This window comes from Periophthalmus magnuspinnatus, chromosome 19 (genome assembly GCF_009829125.3).
Source record: "Periophthalmus magnuspinnatus isolate fPerMag1 chromosome 19, fPerMag1.2.pri, whole genome shotgun sequence".
In the NCBI taxonomy this organism is placed as follows: domain Eukaryota; kingdom Metazoa; phylum Chordata; class Actinopteri; order Gobiiformes; family Gobiidae; genus Periophthalmus; species Periophthalmus magnuspinnatus.
Window position 1 is genome coordinate 21107738 of NC_047144.1, and position 23547 is coordinate 21131284.

At 37.4% G+C, this 23547-nt stretch overlaps 1 protein-coding gene across 1 annotated transcript in view; it reads right to left on the reverse strand.

Moving 5' to 3' along the window:
• Positions 1-5102: 5102 nt before the first annotated feature.
• uts2r2 (urotensin-2 receptor 2) overlaps positions 5103-23547 on the reverse strand; it is a 54840-nt gene continuing 36395 nt past the window's right edge. Inside the window, exons 8-9 of the mRNA XM_033985332.2 lie at positions 18731-18854; positions 5103-7265 (exon numbers count right to left, since the gene is read on the reverse strand). Coding sequence (XP_033841223.1) covers positions 7123-7265; positions 18731-18854 — 267 coding nt within the window. The 3' untranslated portion in view covers positions 5103-7122. The remainder of the gene's footprint in view (positions 7266-18730; positions 18855-23547) is intronic.

The window sequence follows — 23547 nt, forward strand, 5'->3', positions numbered from 1 at the left end:
AATCCTTTATTCATCTGTCTACATCTCCAAAGCTGTAAACTCTCTGTTCCACCTTGTTGTTTTCAAGTTAACAGCTACTTTTTTACCTTTATTTCAGTAGAGATTGGCAATTGCAGAACTGAAATTATCCATGAAATGATTCTAGTGAAGCTTCATGGAGTTTAAAAACACAGTGGAGCACTTCCTGTATTACCTCATGACATCACAAGGTGGAACAGAGTGTTTTCTGTTTGAAGAACTCAGCCTAAATATGCAGGGTTTATGTGTTATAAACATGTGTAAATAAAACAAAACACAACTCCAGGGCTGAAACATTATAACAGATCAGAAAGTAACGCAATATGAGCCATAAATAACATAGTAAATATTGTTATTCTAATCAATTTTTTCTCACATCACACAGCCCTAAATAACGAGGAGGTAAACAATTATTAGGGATCTATTTTAAATGTAGAAACTGCAAGGCATCAAGCATCAAGAAGTACACAAGAAGGTAACAATGCATCAGAAATGTGCTAATATATGGAAATGTATTGGTTTTCGAGTTGGGAGATTACACGACGTGTTTTTGCTCATTTTAAATTAGTCAGTACTGTTTATTGTCAATTTAATAGTTTGTTATAGTCAAAATACTCAACATTCAAATTGTGTATAGCTCCAGAAGCACAATATAAGCTATAGGACTGGGTATTATCATTAAGAAGAACGATACAGACCTTAAAACATAGGCCACTCTCGATACACTGCACTTCAATACGATATATATATACTTCAGATCACTTTGATATGTTTTAGTAAAAAATTAAGACTTTTGGCCCAACTTAATCACTCCCTTTTGGACAAAAAAACACAAAAACACACCAAAAAAAACCCAAAAAACAAACATGAATGGCATATTTACCTTACGTTCATTGAAGATTAATGTTTAGTGCAGTTACTCACTAGAATAAAACATAAAACTGGTCATTGTTTATCCATCCAGATCTCACACAGCTGAACATTTACTTGTACAAAAGGTAAATCTGTCATTTAACTGTGCTAAAGTTTCCCTACAGAAACACTAAATCATGGCTGACACTAAAAGTCTTTGTTAAACCACTATTTGTGTAAAGTTAATATGAAATACACCCATTTTAATAATCAAAAAAGTGAATATGTCAAATCTATTGCATAAATGAGTTTTCTTCAGCTCAGTCCTGACTAGAACCAGGAAGTACGAGCTCATAAGTCCTCTGCTCAGGTCTCTGCAAAGGCTCCTGCGGCTCAGAGAATAGACTTTAAATCAGCTCTCTCCATGGCTTAACACCATAATACATCTGTGACATGTTAGCGCCATATGGACCTCGCACTTTCGCACTCAGGGACCGGCCTCCTGCTGGTGCCAGAGTCAGGACTAAACATGAGGAATCAGCGTTTCAGTTTTATGCAGCTGAAACCTGAAGATGTGAGACAAGAAACAACAACCGCCACACAGTTCAACGTCATAAATCAACACAATATGAATGATTTTTTCCAACACAGAACACACGACGACAGTGTGCAAAACTGAGAGCAGAGATTAAACCGATAACCCATAGATCATATTTTCTTTGACAATGTTTAAATCCAGGCTCAAACTGTCCTGTTTAGCTATACATATGACTGAAAGGGTTTTATTCTGCACTTTAATGTTAATTTGATGATGATTATTTATGTTTTGATTTGTTTTTATTGTGATTTTAAAGTCTGTCTTATTCGGTAAAACACTTCGAATTACTTTATTTACGAATTGTGCTATACAAATAAACTTGCTTTCATCAAAACGAGCAACAAAATTTGGTAAAATGCACACAAAAAAAAAAAAAGACTCTTGGCGATATATCGATGCAGCAGCCCATGATATTGACACAGTATGATCAAATTAAACAACACGATACATCGATATTTTTTCACATCCGAGTGGGCAACATGCAAAAACATTAATTAATCACTTTTTTTTTTTGGAACCAGATCACAATTTCAGCTTTACCATGATGCAAAAGTACATTTATATCGCCTTGAAACGAGATAACTTACCTCATCTGCTTCTTCTGAAAGTTGAATCCATCTGTCGGTCGCTCAGGCCATTGCTGAAGCTGACGAAAAGGAGGAGTGTGTGGGAAAAAAACGGTCTTTGTTTGAGCGTAGAGCTGAAATAAAGAGAAAATTTGACAATCACGATATGTCAGTTTGACCAAAATCGTACATCGTCACCAGAATGAGCTCACGATTTGATTTTTATCGCCATATCGCCCTGTTCTATCTGGTTGAGGAGCTTCTCGTTTCCCTTGTCAACATACACACACACATAATAAAATAAAAGCCCAGGACGTGGAGAAGATTCCCCGGGTGCCGTCTTCAAATCGCCCACTGTTCCAGACAAATATAATTGCAGTGTTGTTGAAAGATGAGGGTAATTTTCCCTGTTGGGACAATTAAGTCTACCTACATCAATTATGAAAGAAAATAAGCAATAACCCATAATGCATTGCTCCGTTTCAGTGCAGCCAATGTGACCTTTTTGCAGCAGTAAACACTAATCGAGTTCTTATTTTGAATATCACCGTCGTTATTGCGCCAAAAGTCATGTATTGTTCATGTTAAGTGTAGGTTTGACGACTTATTTTACGAAAACAGTTAACATCATTAGATTTAAGGTTTTGCTAAAAATCTGGCCTAGTTTTTTTAATTTTCGTGAAGTTTGTGATTTTACTTCCTGGTTGGACATGGGCAGGAGTTGTGACATGCGACAAATATGAACTATGGCGCGTGTGGGGGCTGTTACGGCGCGTGTGGGGGCTGTTACGGCGCGTGTGGGGGCTGTTACGGCGCTGATTTTTAAATTCTTCCTGGTCTTCTTCAAGTATTTTTGATGTCAGAAAATAAATGCACTGGTCAAATTGTCTCAGCTCTGCTCTGTTCCTCGTCAAACCACTAAAGTTGCTATCCGGGCGATTACAGTATCGTTTCCTCAGGGCCCAGTGCGAGGAGGGGCCCCTAACAAAGGCTGTAATTTGTGTTTTTCATTAGACAACATGTAGTGCTGGCCCACCAGGAACATTTGTACACAGGGCCCAGAATTTTGTACTACATATCTGGCAACCATAATGTTAAAAAAGTCCAAAAATGTATATAAAAAAATAAATATAGATGACAACAACTTAATAGTTATGGTTACATTTGTATATAGTTTTTTTTGCATCTTTGAGGACCTTTCACACATATTCATACACCAGTGTACGCAGACACTGGGGGCAAGGTGGGTTAAGTGTCTTGCCCAAGGATACAACAATAGTATTCAACTATGGGAGACGGAATTGTACCGCCAACCTTCAGATCAGTGGACAAACGTTCTATCAACTGAGCTACTGACGCACACTAATTTTGAAAGGAAGGTTTCATCTGTCAGAAAAATACCTTCCTTCTGTGTAAATTGCTTCTGCATTTTAGATGGAAATTTCATTCTGATTCATTTTTAGAACTCAGCGCTACTTCCTGGATTTTTGCTTTTTCTTCTTAACTTTTTCCCCACAAATTACCACTTAACTGATGTAAAACCATGACAAATATTTACCACAGGTCCTATCCCAACAAACCAAGCCGACCGCGAGAACAGTATAAAATTATATACTGCTTTGCCACTTTGTATTATTTTATTAAACGGATTTTGAAGTTCTGTTGCTGTGAAAATACCATCTCACGTTTTCAATATTACAGTTTGATTACAATTTTGGAGTGATTTCTTGAGATTTTTAAAGCGTAAAAGAGTAAATTGCAAGGAAATGATCAAAGTACTGTACACAAAACGCACAAACAGATTCTCTAATGATGGAAGTAGAAAGTTGGTCGCTCATTTTTCCTTTATCAATTATTTACAGATTTAAAAACAATAACAACAGCCATTTCTATTAATTCCTCATGGTTTTTTTATTTTATTTATTTTGTAGCATCAAACTCAAACTTCAATTTAAAATAATACAAATTTGGCAAACATTTTTATAACTTAATTACTATGTTAATGAAGTTGGCAAATACCCTGATCCCTTGTTTGTTTTGTTTTTTTATTTGCCTGGAATGTAAAATTTTGTATTACACTTGCATGTCCACCGTTAATTTCAGAAAGTCTGTTTTTATTGCTGAAAAAATAAAAACAGCCATGAGCAGGGTCGCCGCTCCACAGATTAGACCTGCAACATGTCCTGGTGGCATCATCTTGATTAATTCCATGAAGACAGGAATGTTAAATGCCATACTGTGGAACATTCCAGGCAAATTAATAACATCTCCATGTAGCGAACCTTTGAAATGGAGTTTTGACACATTTGACAATACAAAACAAAGCTGCATAGTGTTTTTCTAAGTTGCAAAAAAATGGTTTCAGGTTCTTGGCGTAAACAGGAGAGGAGGAAAAAGTTACGATAGTTTAGTTTGTGTTTGATTTTACCAGTAGTATTGATATTTGATTGAAAATTTAGCGGATCAGGTATCGATTTCCTTATCTTACAGTACTTATACAAACTCGAATTAGCCATTTTGAGAACACAAATCCATTTTTTATCAACTTGAAACTTAAAATTATTGACCTGTCATACTTTATGTTAGCTCTGAACCGTGGGAATTTAGTCACTGGATTTATTTTACACTGTCTTGTTGAAGTACAGCTGCTGTATTGGGTGCACAAATAAACTTAGTAGCTTTATTATGGTGATAAAGCTGTAATTAGACTAGCCGACCCAGTTGTATTCTCACATATCACCACTAGAGGCTGTCTAGATCGTGTGCCAGCTTTGGTCTGAGAGAAGAAGACCAGAGAGCACCGGTCTGAACAAACAAAGGCCGTGTCTCAATTCGCCAAATGCACCTTTTGAAGGGTCCCTTCGAAGTACTCTTCAAAGTGTAGTTTGAAGGTTCCGGACGAGAATGTGCCCTCCTCAGTGTAGCCGCCATCTTGCTGAAGTGGGACAGGCCTAAACCACGGCCCGCACATCCACCGTTGTCTTTGAGCGTACGTTATTTTTAATTATTTATTATTTAATAGAAGAAAAGTCAAGTTGTCACAGCTGTTTCTTTTTTTTTTTTTTATTGAATATCAAAGAGGCAAATATAACGTTTAAGGTGATTTTTTACTCATTTGTAGCTACTTCCTAACTTAAACAAAATATACCTTGTGAAAACGTAATAACAGAGAGGTAACAATATAATTTTTACATTCATAGTCTATAAACCAGAGAACACTGATTAGTTGTACATAATGTGGGATATTGCAGTTTAATAGTTCAGTATTTTGGCCAGTGGCTACACCACTTTAATAACAGTAGAGGGCACTGTTTCCCTTCTATGCCGTACGAGTTCTTTTCATCTGATTATTATAAGGTATTTTCTAGCAGTGCAGCGCTACATCAAGCTAGTATCTTGATTTACTAACTCCAAGGTAAATGACACGTGCCCACGAGGGAGTGCAGACCTATGGAATGTACCGGAACTCATGAAGATTTTGTGCACGTCTCAGGACTCTCTTCTGTCCTTTCCTCAGAGTCCGTTGCTTCATTGTTCACATTACCTGTGTGGATCATTAAACCCTTCTGACTTTACGTTTCAGTCTCTTTGTCTTTGACGCTTACAATAGAAACGAACATTCGTACATTATTCTTATTGCAGTAATAATTTCTAATGATAATAATGTCTCTTATTGTCTAGCAATAACTGCACATTCCTTTATTCCATGTAACTCTCCTCCTTTTTAATCATCAAACACACGGCCTGTACTTATCTTTATTCAGATTTAACAGTTTCATGTCGCACTGTTGTAAATGAGGTAAACCAGTACGAACATTTGAATGTGTATTGCGCAGCGGACTCCATTTTCTTCTCTTTTTTTGTGTAGTTGCGGTGCATGATGGGATATAGAAGTGCGTGAAGTGTGCACGGATGCACGCTCCGGTTACGTTCGATCTCCATGGAAACGGTGGAAAGGGAGGGGCAGGGTTGTCGGGCGCATTCAGTAGGGTGCATTGAATTGGGACAGCCCTTGTCGCGCCGGAAATTTCGTAACTGCCCTTCGACGCACACTTCCAATGGTGATTCTAAGGCCATTTTGGCAAATTGAGACACGGCCAAAGGCCAGGTGAGGGGAAAGAGGGGAACAAGTTTCACATCTGCCATCTACTGGTGAAAAAAACAGAAAACAAATAAACTTACAGGCAGTAGCTGTAACACATTTTAATATGTTAGGATGTTTTGATGAACATATTGTCACAAATTTTTAAGGAAAGTAACTTCAGTAGGTTGATTTTTTGGTTATGGCAGAAAAGAAAGTCCAAGTGTCAATATTTGGCATCGGAATTGCGAAAGATGGGTTGGTGCATCTCTAGTTGATTTAGTATACAGTGGTCCCTCGCTATATCACGGTTCACCTTTTTACATAAATGTTGGATCAGTGTGACTCTGAAGTGCTGTATGTTTGCGAGTTTTCTCCTTGACAAAACCCACAATGTCGATGAAACGTTCTGCACCGACAAATTTCAGAAACGCTTTGGACATAAAAGTGTTTCTCTGCACGAAAATCTGCAGATATTGCTGGAGCAGAGACACGTGGACAACAAATTTAAACTGATCATCGAGGAAGAGGGATATAAAATACGAAGGTTTGAACTTTGAGAGTGTTTAAACGAGAAAGAAATGTGAGAAAATGTTAATGCATGTGTGAGAAAAGTATAAAGTGTGTGATGAGGGGTTTTACAACTGCAAAACATGTAATAATTGTAAAAAATAAAGCTGATACTTAGCTGATTTAGCCTATAACGAGTTATTTTTGGCCCGCGATAAATGAGGGACCACTGTATCGGAAAAAACGGTTTTGTCACCAATATAAATTATTCTAACCAACATACAGCTGAAACACTCTGAACATAAACACAGTGCCACATAATACAGTTTATGAATCAGAATTGTAAAAATCATCAATAAATGGAAAAAAGGGAATAAAAAAATCCCTCTGCAAAAAAGAGGGTCCATTCTTCTTAATCACATCCTCATCGATTTATCTGTGTCTGTTCCAGGGTCGGTGTACGGTAGCTGGAGGACGGCGCGTCGCCCTCGGGTGCCTCACGGGGCGGGCAGCGAGGGGTCGATGATGGAGTGGGCGGGGTCACAGGTGAAGGAGACCGTGATGGCGTAGCGGGTGCCCCAGGTGACCCTCTCCACGCGGTGCAGGTTTTCTGAGCCGGATGAGAAGAAGGATAACCGACCTGAGGAACGAAAGAAAGAAAGAAAGAGCGAGCACGATGAGACCAAATGGACTTGATGCACTTTTTGTGTCGTATGTATTTTGTGAATGAAGTAAAAAGGTTGAGTATAAAAATAGAACGTAGCTGTGTAAAATGGTGAAAGAGGTTTTATTCGAGCTGAAAAGGTCAAATATACATGGAAGAAACTCGACGTGAGATTCAGTTTTGCCTGCGTTACGAACATTTCCACTTTGATTGTTTTAAAAAATATAGATGCTTAAATTCACCAAATGATTCAGGATTACTCACTCGTGCGTAGAGCTGGAGACTTTTCAAACGTCTGTGGTTCCTCTACTTTAACACAGAGGTGATTTACTTGAGTAACTGCAGTTTTTGGACACTTTCACTTGAGGAATATTTTGTTAACGCCAGTCTTACTTTAGCACAATTATGGATCTCGATGGAGAAGCTTCGAAAGTTTGGTTTTAACTAAAAATCTAAAATGCAGCTTTTTTTTCCTTCTGATTATTTTTCCATTTTCGTCTTTGCCTGAACTTCTGTGTAGCATCTGCAACCGTCACATTTGCATGAAGATTTTCATTCCCAGAGTTATTCGACCTGTTTTTAATGATTTTTTGCTAGTAAAAGGTGCAGGTCTCCATGGAGATTTTATTGCTTTGTTTGAAAGGTTCCACGTATCTATCTACATTCTACAATGTCATTCCTACTGCTCGCCTTTCTAAAGATCTCCAACTTGGCCACCCGTTTATCTCCATGGAGAAATAGAGGTTTAAATCTATACCGTGGGACATTTTAGGCAAAGTAGTAACATATCTCCATGGGGACAAGCAGGTAGTTTACCCAGCAATCGAAAGGTTATGCAGTGGACCTTTAAAATATAAAGAACAGACAAAAATAATTGATTTTTTAAATTTATTTTTTTAATCCTAATATAATAATGTCATACTTTTACACACCAACGTTGTTTGTGTTTGTATTTACGTTTGGTGAGTTACCATAAGTGTCTTTCTGAACTGAAAAAAAAAACAAAAACAAAAAAACAGAGTAACCGATGGCAACAGTATAAATAATCAGGTTCAATATTGGTGGATTTTTCTTCTGTACATGAAAATCTGCGTATTTATTATCTGAAACTACGAGTCGTGTCCACTGTATGTTTACTTGTTCACTGGCCACTTTATTAGGTACAGGGAGGCGGGGGGGTATTTAAAAGTTGGATGTACAAAGGAAAGGAGGAAATGATTTTTTTATTCATGTTTGTACTTCCTGTAAAAATCCCATTTTCTATCTGTCCAGGAACTTTCCAGGATTACCTCATTTTGTGCATATCAATAAAAAAAATTGAATTATTGCGCTGTATTTTGTGTTTGTGTGGATTACTAAAAGAGATCAGACTGATATGAAAGTAAACTACAAGAGAATGAATACAGAGAAGTGCAGTAAAGTACATTTGCAGAGTATGAGTAATGTTAGTTCAAAATAATATTACTCAAGTATTAAGTACAAAGTAGTGGTTCAAGAAATTACTACTACTACTACTACTACTATTTAAGTAAGAGTCATTTAAAGAATAACTGCCAGGATGCAACAACTGATTTAAAATTTTAAGTTTAAGTAAAATAAATAAATGATAAATAAATAATGGCCAAAATCTGGTATTTTCAAAAAACGACACAAAAATTACAAAAACTAATGTCAACGTAAAGTTTTTGTCACTTGTAGATGTACTCGGAGTGGGAACGACAACTAAAACTTTAGATTTACTTAGAAGCGTTAAGAATACTGTTTCTTCCATAAAAAATATTACGTATTATTAAGTAGGAGTAAAAGTATGCTGCTAGAAAAGTACTCTGAAACGTACAATTTCTTTAAAAAAAAAGTTGCTCAAGTAAATGTAACTGAGTGCTACCCCCCTCCGTCAATTTATCATAATATATTGACTTTAAAGCTGCACCATGTAACTTTTCTGGTACGTCACCTGCTCATCTCCATGGGGATGTTATTGCTTTGCCTGGAATGTTTCACAGAATAGCCGTATCTAAACAAGTACGTACGTTTATTTACCGGCATAAGAAAACACCTGTGATTGAAATGAAGGCTAAATCAGTTTAAAGCCACACTGAGGAACATTTGTCTATGCATGAGGCCAACCAATAACTCACAGATCAGGTTAATGTTGTGTAAAATAGGACACTTCTCCCACATCAGCTTTAACTTGGCACATGCAGACGTATCATTTGTCAAAAAAAATGAATAGAACGTCCTTTATAAAAATCACTTTGCGGGAACAAGATGGGCCTCGAGTGAAAAAAGGGAACAACAACATCAACAGTAAAGTTTGTATTTTTTGGAGTTGAAAATTTATACCAACTTTAATGTCTTAAAAACATGAAAAACAGAAAAGTTTAATTGAAATAGTTCAGTTATTACTCACTTATCTTATGCATTTAGAACATCCCAATTATTCACGCGCTTTTCACAACTTTCAGAGACCAGAGCGGACAACTACAAACAACAATTAGCATGATAATGAGCACTTCCTGATTATCGGACAAAAAGCAGCCTGCAGTGGAGCATATTTTGACCTGAACAGCTGCTTATAAGATATATCTGTACTGAGACAAGACGAATTTTGCTCAAATACATGGGAAAAAAATCAAGTACAGGACCTGCTTCTGTCCATAGAGATGTTAAAGTTTTGCCTGGAATGTTCCGCAGTATGGTATTAAACGCCAGGCCAGGAGAGGCGAGCCCCCACTCAGAGTAAGAATGAAAAAACGTCTGTAATTGAACTAGAGCTGGACAATACGACAATACTTATCTCTTATCCTATTATTTATTTTGCCGATTATTAAATGTAGTTTTTATTCAATTTTATTTATACAGCACATTTAAAATACAACTTAAGCTGTTTAAAATGCTTCACTCGAAAGTCAACAAAAACAGACGCACAGGCACAATAAAACAACCACGATAAAACAATAAAATGCCAAGATGTACTGCCAAGCTAGAACCAAATGCCAAAGAGAAGAGGTGGGTTTTTAGAGGCTGAGAGGACAGAGGACAGTTTCTAAAAACATCACCCAGAGGAAACGTCATTGTCAGTACGATTTTGTAGCTTCTCTCTTTACAGGCCGAACTGTTCTGCATCTCAATCAACAATTTCACAATTTTTCATATGGGTAATTATTAAAAACATGAATTAATCAAACTATCTGTTGCATTGCCCAGCTCTAAATTGAATAATGTTGTACAGTGTAACATTAAAATCACTATGGAAACAAGCAGATGGCATATGACCCACCAGAAACGTAAAAAAAAAAGTTTTTCTTAAGCAAACTGTTGGTTAAGTCTATGACAAAAACATATTTTAGATTATTATTATTTTTTTTACTTTTGTACTTAGCCTCTTGGGTCAAATTAATTAGCGTTACGCATAATAAATCATAAAACGTTACAGTCAATTCCACATATTTTTACACATATTGGCACAGATAGTTACTTTCAGCGAATCTAAAAAAACAGTATGAGGCGTTCTGCAGCTAGCCGTCGGAGATAAAACTTGTTTGAAAAGTGTAGTCTCCAAAAGTGTAGTCTCCAAACTTGCCGAAAGCACAATTTTTTCCAACTATTTGAGCAAACTTTTGTTGCCCGGTACAGAAATATTGTATAATCAGCTCTCGAGGTCAAAATAAGTCCACTGTGTACTGTCTGCATCGAATTATAAAGTGTTTTTTTGTACGTTGTTAGCATGCTAGTTGTTGTTAGCTTTACCGTCATGACAAAAATCCTCACCAGTCTCTGAAAGTTGTGAAAACAGCTTATAAATTCATCATGGTGAATAACTACGATGCTCAGGATGCATAAGGTAAATGAGGAATAACTTTTTTACCACTAGTTCTGCAAATTTGTTCAGTTTTTCCTGTTTTTAAGACTCTAAAAAAAAAATCACGAAATCACGTACAGCGTCTTTCACTCTACACTATGCATGAAGACGCATTTGAGAAGCAGCTGCGTTTTGTGAAAGTTTGTGTTTACAGTCAAAGAGGCGTGGAAAGTACAGAGCTGACAGACGAAAAAAAACATGTTTACATCTCGGAAAACGTAATCGTAACGTAATTTTGGTACATTTTTTTTGAGGTTGTGTCACAGCAAAAAACGGCACAAAGAACATCCATTTTAGAAATAACTGGTACTTTTGTGTTGCCTGAACGTAAAATGTTGTGTCAATAGTCCTGTTACTATATCGATACCGTTTTTGGGAGTCAATATTTATCGTGTGTACTTTTTCTTTGTAGAAAATGGACATTTTTGGTTATTTTTCTGTATTATGACGCAATTTGAACAGTAAAAGGTTGGATTATGATCTTGTGTGACTCATTGTTGCTATAAACTAACTCAGGGGTGTCCAAACTTTTCTCATTAAGGGCCATATATAAAAACACAAACAAAGCTGAGGGCCGATTGAGGGCCATAGACAGATCGTGAACACAGTGAATACTTCAAATCTGCATTTTTATTACAAGTTAGACTGACCCACTAGACCTTTATTCACGCTCACATCCTCAGTGGGATGCATTAAATATTTGATATGGGCTTGTTGAAGTAGATTTTCAGAAATGTACAGTAAAAAGTACCGTTCAAAGTAATATGGGCCGATTCACCTGGAAGCTTGAGGGCCAAGAAAAATTGGTCTAAGGGCCGCATTTCGCCACCGGGCCACAGTTTGGGCATGTGTGAACTAACTGGTTAACTGCTGCATTCTGGCATTTATTTATTTAGATTACTTTTCGGGGATAATTCTGCTTTACTGTTTGGTTTTCAATTGTAATAACCGTTTCCTAGGGAGAAAGGAAGCAACACGAAATAATAATAAGTAGCTTTTTTTAATTAGTGTGGTGATAAATGAAGGTACAATGATAATGACCGTAAATTTTAAAGTTACACGAAACGAAAGGAGGCTCCTGCGAGTACAAAATTAAGGTATAAGTTAAACACAAAGTTTGTCAGTCTCACTCGCAAAGTTTCAGGGTTCAGTCCAGAAACGAGATCCGGCGGCAGGGAGTGGCAGGGGGCGGGACTTTTTAAAGGGGAGGAGCACACCTAAGAGGTCCGTGGAGAGAGAGCAGGCGTGTAGGAGGAGGCCGTAATATCAATATTATCGTTTATCGTCTATAATTACTTCAGCAATACGTCGCAGTGTAAAATTGGTTATCGTCCAGTTTAAAAAGAACACAACTTTTAATTAAAAAAAAGTGTTCTGTCTATTGGCTGAAATATGACTAAATCCTTTGTGAAAATAGGAATAAAAGGTAATAGGACTTCAATAATATTTAATGATCTAAGCTAATAGAGGAAATGTAACCCTATTTTATCAATGAAATAAAAGATTCACAGTGATAATCTAGTAAAATAAATCTCCATTTCAACAATACCAGCCAACACCCAAGTCCAAACAACCGCACTGATTTTCAATTTCTTTTTCTCTTTTTGTCTAGCACAAAATAGCACTGTTTTGTGTACTTTTAAATAACTTTCTTTTGGTAATAAAAACAGCGAAGTCTGACATTTCAAAGAGCTGTGGAGGTGATGAAAAAACTGAGTACAAAATAAATTCTCCTTATTCCTGGAAATGAGCACATTTTACAAGGAAAAAAAAAAAGAATATGCTATCGAAATATTAGTTTTGTAGCTGTAGATATGTGTGAATGAAGCTCACAAGAGTCAATATATGACTTTTAACACACAGATCCTATATTCACAATGCAAAATCAGTATCAGTAAATATCGGTCATCGACCACAACAGCAAGACACATATTTGTTGTCAGTATCGGCTCAAAACAATCTATATATGACACTATTCTTGCCCCATAGTTTCTTAAATGAAGCCGCTTGTCTCTTTTCCTTAGTCTCAGTCACATCTATAATGAGTTTAACTTCACAGAGGCAGGCAGGATGATTACGTGAGCGCTTTAGCATGCATGAGTCACCTCCTTTGTTCGATATATACGTTTGCATGCACTGGGCTGTGTTTTCAAACCACGGGGAGGTTGCTGACGTGACTCGATCGATCGCTCCCACACTCAGGAGGCATTAGCGCAGGTGAATCACTGGTCTCTCGGGGGGCCCGGTTCATCACAGATAGAACTATACGCAGAGGTCTGAAAACGGGAGAAGTTATTGAAATTGTGTGGGTGTAGTGAATAGCAAACAAGGGTAAAATGACTTGGGCAACACTGGAATTTCGCCACTGTGGGACAAATGATGGTTCTTTTGTCTTAAATGACGTTTAATCACCGATAAACCTGACCTGCATTTGCCTTTGTGAATCGTTCAATCATAAAGTGAACCCTGAATTGAATGGATTTCATTTAGAACTGAATTTACGCTTGGAAAAACAAATGATCAGTGTTTTAATTCATCCTTTTTTTTTTTTTTTACACCTTTGGCATCTGCAAACGACAATGACAAAGATGGAGCAGGTGAGCTCAGCAGCCTCTTAATTTCACCTTCTTTGGGTCATATCAGCAGAAAGTCAGCGAAACACAGGAGCTGATGATGGACTTTAGCAGGAAGGAGCGGAGGGACAACCATCCACTATCCATCAACGGTGCTGAGATGACACAAATGGACACTTTTAATACGTGATCACCTCTCAGGAGCTGTTGTAAAACTGCACACGTCAGCAGAAGTCCTGACAATGTCTGAGACTCAAGGTCTATGTGGTCACTCATTCTGTCCCCATGCTCAGACTGCTCACGATGCAGCCACTAGTATTCAGAATAATTCAAAGTAGAAAGAAGAGCTCAAACTGCACAGTCCAGTCCAGTGGTGTTGGCAGAGACGCAGCAGTGCTCTGGATTCTTTCCGTTGGGAGTTTTTTTGCCGGACACCACAGCCCTCTACAGTAAAGACATCTGCTCTCATATGAGCTCTAAACTGGACGCTGTCACAGTATTTCTGATATGTATTACTGCTATAAACTTTACCGCTGTTACTGTTTGCGTGAGGCTCTTCTCACAGCTGCTCAGTCGAGGTTAACCAGCTCCCTCGTGGGTCAAACGTCAGTGTGGGGGCGAAAACATCATCCGCTTAAATGTCAATCTGCAGTATCTCCTCTTCCAACGCACGTGGTCATCTCTGCCAATCCCAAACAGTTGTCATATCTGACCGTCGCTTATCAGATGGTCAGTCTCCATTTGACCGTCTCACCTCATCAGCTCATCAGTACCTGGAGGATTTCTCACCAGGCCACAGGCGGTTCTCCATCTCCCGTTTTAATCCATCCCTCCGTATCTGCTTCAGACAAGCCTCCTGCTTTCGACTCCGAGCACTCCCAGCTCTCCTGATTGTCACGTCGGAGTTATAATGAGACCCAAATCATCAACAAGCACTCATCTGAGACCTGAGCATAATATTAGCCAGTCAAAATATGTCACTGATAGAGCGGAGGCGCTTAATGTTTAATGCATGGCCTCAGTCATGCTCAGGCGGGCGAGACCAGTGCAATCCTTCACTGCTGTAGACGCCAGTGTCCCTTCTCTGACCTATAAGTCTAATTGAGCAGATTGTCCTTGGCGACAGGTATCATAATTATATGCTTATTTGAACAAGTTAAGCTCAAAAATAGGACAAATTTGGACGTGAATAGTTAATAGTCTTGGCATATTTCAGAACTAGCATAAGACCACATGGTAATATTAAGTTCAATACTAATCTAATCTTGATTTACGTGTTTTTTATAGTTGGAAAATGGCTACGTGACATTTTTTAACCCTACATGAATGAGCCAGAGTTAGATTTTTTTGGAATAATTACAATGCAAGCACAGAGAAAAGGGTGGAAACTAAAATTTTCAGAGTACTCAGTAGAGCACATATGTCAAACTCAAGGCCCGCGGGCCAAATGTAGCCCTCCACATCATTTTATGTGGCCCTCAACAGGCTAAATTAAAAAGTATGATGGTCTTAAAATGTCATTTTAGCAAGTGACACACAGTTACACAGCCATATTTTTACATCTAGGCAAATGCATCTGCAATATTTGTATCTTGAATGAGTAATAAATAAGTTAAAAACAAGTTAAAAAAGTAGTTAGATTTATTTTACATCTGGCCTTTTGAGGGATGCCATTTTGCTGATGTGGCCCTCGGTGAAAATGTGTTTGACACCCCTGCAGTAGAGGATTACACAAACATGCTTGAATTGGGCTTATGGTGAGGGAACACAGTAATACTATGGTTAAAAGCTCAATTCTACGTAAAATGTCTCGTTTAAAGAAACTTTTAATGCAATTATCAAACAGAATGTCCTCTGCAAAGAACAAAATATCAGTTTTTATATAGAAAAACGTCGTACCTGTAGCATGGGCCTTCACAAACTGTTCGTGTGTTCCTTCAGATTTCAGTCTTCTCTCAAATGTGAACGCTCCTGCAGTTTTTTTTCAAACATGAATCGCACATCTAATCAATAAATAAATAACTAATAAATCAACCAATGACACTAATCTGCTTCACTTTAAGAATGGGCTGATATGATTTTTTGAGCGAATACCAATTTCCGATATTTGGCTGATAACAAAGAGGTGCATTTCAGTCTTTCAATATTATTTCCAAATAAATGTTCTTTAATTGGAAATAATAACACTGGTCGGTTAAAAATAAGCTTTTGTAAATTTGAAATATTAGTATCGTACCAACTCCAGATGGTAGACTGAAAAAATATAAATAAATATATCCTCAAAAAGTAGAATTGTCCTAAAAAAACATCCAATAGCCCAAAAAATAATAGATACAGGTTAAAGTTTTAAACATGAACTAAGTGCTGCAAGATGGTTCCCTTTTTCCAAACCAGAATCTCTTTTATATTCATTCTTCTGTGTCATCTGCAGCTATTAAAAACATGCTATTCATAAAGAAGTCCGGCTAAGAGCGTTTCACTTTAACAATACAAAATCTCCACTGTGCACGGAAACAGCAAGGCAACAACGATTTGAACTCTGAAGATCTTCGCTCGCCAAAAATGTTAATAAATCTTAAAAAAGAAATAGCAAAAAATTGATTAACTGAGACAAGTCGGAGCGAAAAGTACCACATCTGATTCAAATTAAGCACGATTCAACATGATCACAATGAAGATTTTGGTTGCATCTTGTTATTGGAACTTGGATTTTCCACACGGTCAATTTGTGGGGGATTAGGCAATTACACAATGTCAAGAAGAAAAACACCATTCAACTGTCAGGAAATCGTAGGAGAGAGAAGGATGACATGATTGACAATACAAAATGGTTGTTCCAAAAGGCGAATAATTCAAAATGGTTCCACTAAAGTTTTATAAAAAGAGCAAATAAGCAGATAATTTTGAAAAAGAGAATTAGCAGCATGGTTATTTGGATTATTACTAACAGATAGATGATTAGATAAGTCTGATAAAGGTGAAGAGACTTTGCAGGGGATCTAGAGTACACACTTCTCCAATACTTTCCAAAGATAAATTCAGATGGCCGTGATTGACAGGTGGATTAGCCAATCGGGGACACACGTGGTTCAGTCATATCAAAACAGATGTTGCTGCTCACGAGGAAAAACTATAGGAACTGAATCAATAAGCGAAGAACTAAAGTGTTAATCTGAAGTGAGAGAAATGTCATTTTGTTCAAAGTAATGGGTGACCAATGTGAAATAAAACAAATCTAATTGGACGGTCGTGTTTGAGACTGGCTTGAGGTGGGACGGAGAGATTGGGGATGAGACTGATATCCCTTTGTATAAAAAAATGCAACGAAATGTCACTCTGACCTTGCTAATATTAAACTCTATTTAACTTCTAGCAAATCATAGGAGAGAAAATGTTGACATGTGATTGACAGCTCATAATTACAATAAAAAATGAATGTAAGAGAATTAGCAAAATGGCTGTTATGAGAATATTCCCGTCAGAGAGATCATTTAATGAACGTGAATGGACACTTGTGGGAGATTTTACTTCTTTACTTTTACTTTTACATTGCACTGTAATGCTGTGGTCAACCTCTACACCGTATAACACTAGAAAATAAGTCTAATTTAATGAAAACTCTAAGTGGCTGCCTAATTGAATCAAGTCATTTATATATATTTTTAAATTGTGTCCGGAAAAAACAATTACTGCAGTTCTACTAAACGTCAAGCATATACTGGGAAATGAAAGGTTATTCCAAGAAGAAAATTAGACCTTCTGAATTAGTGCATTACAGTTTATAAAGAGCTAAAGGAGCCACGTCCAGATTATGGCTCAGGGGGCAAATGGTTCTCAGTCCAATTTCTGTTTTTTCAAGTAATTTTGCCCATTTTATCATAAGCAGGACTTTTTTTTTAAAATCTACCTTGATAAATAATAATAATAATACATTTAGCGTGTGATTTTGAGGATTTGTGCATGAATAAATGTCTGGTGGATCAGTCTAAACTGTTACAAATGCAGTATTCCCTGTATTGACCAGCAGTCTATAGCCCATTGTCTGCGTTTCATGTGACCCTCAGTGAAAAATTTTGAACACTAGAGGACAGTCAAACCACCTAATGTAAAAAAAATACATGATTTATTTGTAAAATTTCATCAAAACTCCTTCAACAAAACAAGTAGCAAGCAATTTTCTTCAATCTCACCCAACCTTTTCTGCTCTGAAGGACAAGATTCACATTAAAAACCAAACGCAGAAGATTAATTAAAAAAAAACATGTCTACCTTTTAAAATTCACTACATTTTTCCTAGCCTAAGTGCAAATCCCTGCAGTCACTTTCCCTGTGAGCGCACCAAGTGAAACAGCTGGAGGAGCTCTACAGAAAATACATTTAGCCCCTGGAGCACTGAAAACGGATAATAAAACTATTAAAGTACCAGACTTGGAAATGTCCCTGCTGCTACATTTGGTAAACGGGCTGTATGCAACTATGCTGGAGGAATATTTGCCTTACCGCAGCTCAAATACATTGCTCTGGCCTCTGAAAATGATAAAAAAGTGCGTATAAACTCATCACTGTGAATAATTAGGATGCTCAGAATGGATAAGGTAAGTGAGGAATAACTGGACCACTGCAAAAAATGTAAAATGAAATAGTTACGCAAAAGGAAATGTTGGTCCTTTGGTTATAATCTTCAACAATATGGCATAAAATGTAAGTATTTCCATTTTCGTGAATCATGCAGGTGACATTCCACCTCTAGAAAGTTACATACTATCACTTTAACAGTTCTGTGTGTCTGTTATATAAGATAATAGCTCTCTGAACGGCTAACTCAAGTGTATTCCTTCCTTACGCACTTACGGGAATTAACTTTACCACGGCGCAGCTGCTCACCTCCTGCAAAGCGTTTATATCTCACATCTTTAAGTGTTTTTAATAGGCTTATCCAGACTACGCGCAGATTTAGCGGGGGTTTAGCTGGGATTATGTGTGTGTTTGTTATGAGGCGTAAGTACCTGCCCGCGGCTCCACTGTGCGGTTGCCGTCTTGATCCATGAAAATGAACCTGCCTCCGGTGAAATCGCTGCCGTAGTCGGTCAGGTAGAGCAAAGACGTGTAGTCGAAAGAGCCGTACGTCACCTGGAGGGAGATTTTAAAAGTCAAATAGGAGAGACACCGGTATACGAGTGAAGAATAATGAAAAGTTTTTTTGTTTTTTAATGGCTAGACTTTGACATTTAGAAGAGGGATTGCAGCTGTTTAATGACAACAAGTTATAAGTGGGTCAGAAAATGTATGAGGGAGGTTGATGTAAGAAGCTAGGCTAGGCTAAACTAGAGTTAGCGGTGACCAACACTTAGTGAGATATATACACTGGTAATTCTTTGTTATGCTAGATTTTGGAAAGCTAACTGTGTCTAGTTTGATTAAAAATAAAGACAGCAAACGACAAAGTTAAATCTGTCAACTGGACAAATCTTGTAGGAGTGAAGACGTTTCGCTGCTTGTCCAAGCCGCTTCTTCAGTTCTGGTCAGAATGCTGGTGGACACTGCCTTAAATCTATCTGAGGGGAGGGGCTAACCACACTGAAACTGTAAACAGCTTTTGTTTCCAGTTTCAGATGAGACTCCCCTATTCAGCCCTTAACGACCTTGCTATTGTTCTCATTGTTCTGGGTCTGAGGATGGAGTTGTAGATGGGGAGAGATTATGTCTCAGGCTCCATTCCTGTTTAAGGAAGGATTCTCTTTCCTAACAAAAATAGCTTCTTTAACTCCTCTCTCAAACCATTTATTTTCTCTGGCTAAGATCTGAACTTCACTATCTTCAAAGGAGTGGTTAGTGTCTTTAAGATGGACGCCGGTGTTGGTACATCCTCTTATGGAGTAGCCGTTTAGTTTCTCCAATGTAACACTCACTGCACTGTTCACTACACTGAATGGAGTAGACTACATTACTTTGTTTATGGATCGGGGTTTTGTCCTTACCAATTTTTGCCTTAAAGTGTTTGTGGGTTTGTGGGTAACCCACAAACACAATATACAGTATAATAAAAGATGAACTTGCAACCTGCCCGGTGAAAACATTTCAGGACTTTCATCACCAAGCATCTTTCAATGAAAACTCAGCTTTCATCATTCTAATGTATTGTATCTGCCTCTCAGTGTAAATGCCAGGAACACAATTGTGCTGAACTTTTCACAATGGTCCAATAAGAGAAGCAGTGAACCATGTGAGCACTGAGACACAGAAGAATTATGATATCATTACAAAGAGGCGCTGGCGGGAGTCTAGTGCTCAGACAGTCCCACAGTAACACAGCTCCAACTGATCCGGTTTCAAAAGAAAGACAAATTCAAGTCTGATATGGAACATTGGCAAAATTGTAGTTTAATGATGCCTTCAAAGCCTGTTGCTCCATCTGCAATTTTTATAACCCTGCACTCAGTATTTCACAAGCCCGACTCGCTGCTTCCAACAAAATATAATTGACAACACACAGTTTGTCAAACTTCAACCGATAATAATTTTTCCAATTATGTAAGCGTTTTAAAACAAATAAGTGGATTTTGAAATGACAACATTTAGTCTGACATGGCCTTTTCTCTAACAATCTGTTATTTAAAAAAAGACAATTTTAGATACAATGATTATGCAACTTCTGAGGAAATTATGGGTCACAAAAGGTTCCAAGGGTAAAAAAATAATTGAAAAAGTCAGTACGGCCTAGTTGACATTTAAAAAAAAAAACAATGTCTAAAAAAAAGCTGAGTGTTATAGAAGGAAGTAATGGTTATTCTGTGGTGGATTTACTTGAAATTTGGAGTCTTGGATATTTTAAGAAGACGTATTGTGCTTGTGTTTGCTATGTAGTTATATTTAGTTATATTTAGCACACAAATCACAATATTCATCCAAAACGACTTAATAAAAGAAACCGCTGACTTCTGTGTTGGAAAATTGTGGAGCCCAGTGGGAGCTGTCACTGAAAATGTCATTATAACAAAGAGCAGATGATGGATAGCTGTAGGTCAAGATAGTAAGTAGTGGATTTATTTCAGTCGTACCAAAAAAAATCCTTATTATGCCACTGAAAGTAGGTACAGAGCAGTGGGCGTATACCGGTGGTGCTGAAAACAGGGGTTAATCGGCAATATAGTGTCCTAAAAATAAGCGATTAAACATTGCTCAAACATCCACAAACCATTTAAGAGAGTAAATGAGAAGGGCAAACAACTATAGCATGGTTGAAAGCTCTGAAAAGTCAATTTTGCATAATACGTCTGCTTTAAATTAATAAATAATAGAAACTGTATTAAATATTTACAAATAAAAAGCATACGAGCTGCATATTCTTGTGCCTTTTTACCATTTGCTGATCAAACAAATGCAGTTATACAGTATTTTATCTTGATGGGATATTGAATTTTGCTTTTAATTTGTAAACTCAAGTCTCAAGTTGTGATGTATTTGTTGGATTGTGCCGTTTAAAGTTATCTTTGTTAAGATTTAATCAATAACTATTTTATTTTATTGTATTTTATTTTATTTTTGTATTTATTTATTATTTATTTTGTACTTTTATTTTATTATTTATTTATGTATTTCAAGCACATGTATCAGTTAAAGTTATGTTAGTTATCTTTGTTAAGATTTAATCAATAACTATTTTATTTTATTTTTGTATTTATTTATTTTTTACTTTTATTTTATTATTTATTTATGTATTTCAAGCACGTGTCAGTTAAAGTTATGTTAGAGTTATCTTTGTTAAGATTTAATCAATAACTATTTTATTTTATTTTTGTATTTATTTTTTTTAACTTTTATTTTATTATTTATTTATTTCAAGCACATGTGTCAGTTACACTTAAAGCACATATCACAAATTAATCCTTATGTAAGCTCAAAAAGGAGTGGGAAGAAGAAAACTAAGAAAAACTAAGAACATTTTAATTAACTTGCATTGCTAACTAAACTTGCTAACTATCTTGAAAAACACTTTTACAGTGAGCGGGCCCGGCTCTCCACAAACACGACGTGTAACTTGCTTATAATGGCGTCACCTGTTTCGATGGAGACATGGAGGAAAATAATACTGATCAAATTAATTAGTGGTAAACAATGTCAGTGATACCAGATTATAAAATTACTATCTAGTATTTGTAGTATTTAAAGACACAGTACCTGACTTTTACTTAAACTTTAAACCGTTTGCAGTGGAAGTTATTCCTCAGTTACCGCACGCATCCTGAGCATCCTAATTATTTACCATGATGAGTTTTGATGCACAAAATACACAGCGGACACAAGAGCTACTTATCAAATATATCTGTACTGGGGTAAGACAAATACTGCGCAAATACATCGAAACAGGGTCTATAACACACACAAACATTGCATTCCTTCCATGTCTCATCATATTTTCATTACAATTTCAATTTGTATGTCTAATAAAGTTAAATCTGATCATATCATTGCGTCACTATTGCATTTATTTATTTATTTATATGACCGGACCAAAACGCCCAGCAGCCATGTAATGACGAGGGACATGTCTGCAGCACACGGGACAAACATACTGACTATTATATTCATTTGCCCAGATAACATTTGACACTATACAGACGGCATGATCGATGGGACTGATGTCAGTTTCAATTTACATTTAAATTAGATTCCAAGGCCAATTAGCAGCAAAAAATGTGCCGCAAGAAGGAGGGAAAGCAATGGACTATCCCACATGTCAGGGTCGGCAGGAGAAATGAGCTCTGGAATTTGAATAGACTTTGAAACCGGGTGGAAAACTGCCTGTAAAATGGTCAACTGAGTGAATTATTTATTAACAAACATTATGCATTCTAGTGGACTTTTTAATTTGCACGCGTTTGGTCATAATAAAATAAAATAACACTTACATTTGCAAAACCACACTTTCGAATTGAGGTGTTGAAGCGCCCTCTGCTGTCCGTATAGAAAAAGGCCATTTCGGTGCTGCCAGCTCAGTCTTTGTTATCGTAGCCTACCTAATCAGAGGTATAATACTCCCTACAATGGAAGCACAGCCAGACTGGACTGTACTAGACTGGAATGGACAACACTTTCACAATGTCTCCAGGCGCTGGGTTCTGTACTTTTGGTAAATAAACTTGGGACTTTGAGGTCTACGAGGCTTTTGGACAGCTAGGTTTTCCGACGCACAAAGCGAAGCACGGATACATAAAGAAAATACACTGTAGATGATTAGGGACATTAAAACCCGGGATAAGATAGGCTGCAGTAGGAGATAACTAGCTGGGGGAAGTATGGCAACCTGAGCACTATCCTCTACTTTGTCCTATTTTCTCATCAGCAATGCTATTCACATGTTGTCCCCTGTCCCACTCCCCCTGTGGAGTGTAACACTTTCAGATGCCCCGATGACAGCTGGACCCTCTCCTAGTCCTCGCCTGGTCTTCCTCTTCCTCGCCTGGCCGACTTTTCTTGTTTTGTCTGATTTTTCCTGTTGTTTTGTTTTTGTGTGTAGGCAGCACGGTGGCTGAGTGGCAACACTCATGCCTCACAGCAAGGTGGTTTGGTTCGATCCCTGGGTCGCCCAGGCCTTTCTGTGTGGAGTTTTTCATGTTTCTCCCCGTGCCTGGATGGGTTTCCTCCGGGTACTCCGGTTTCCCCCATCAACCAAAATATGAACGCCCTTCGAGACAACTGTTGTTGTGATTTTGGGCGTTACAAAAATAAATGAATTGAATTGTCAGTGCACACATTAAAGCAGTATAGACTTATTTTAAAATGACCACATTAAATGACGTGGCGGGCCGCATTTGGCCCCTGG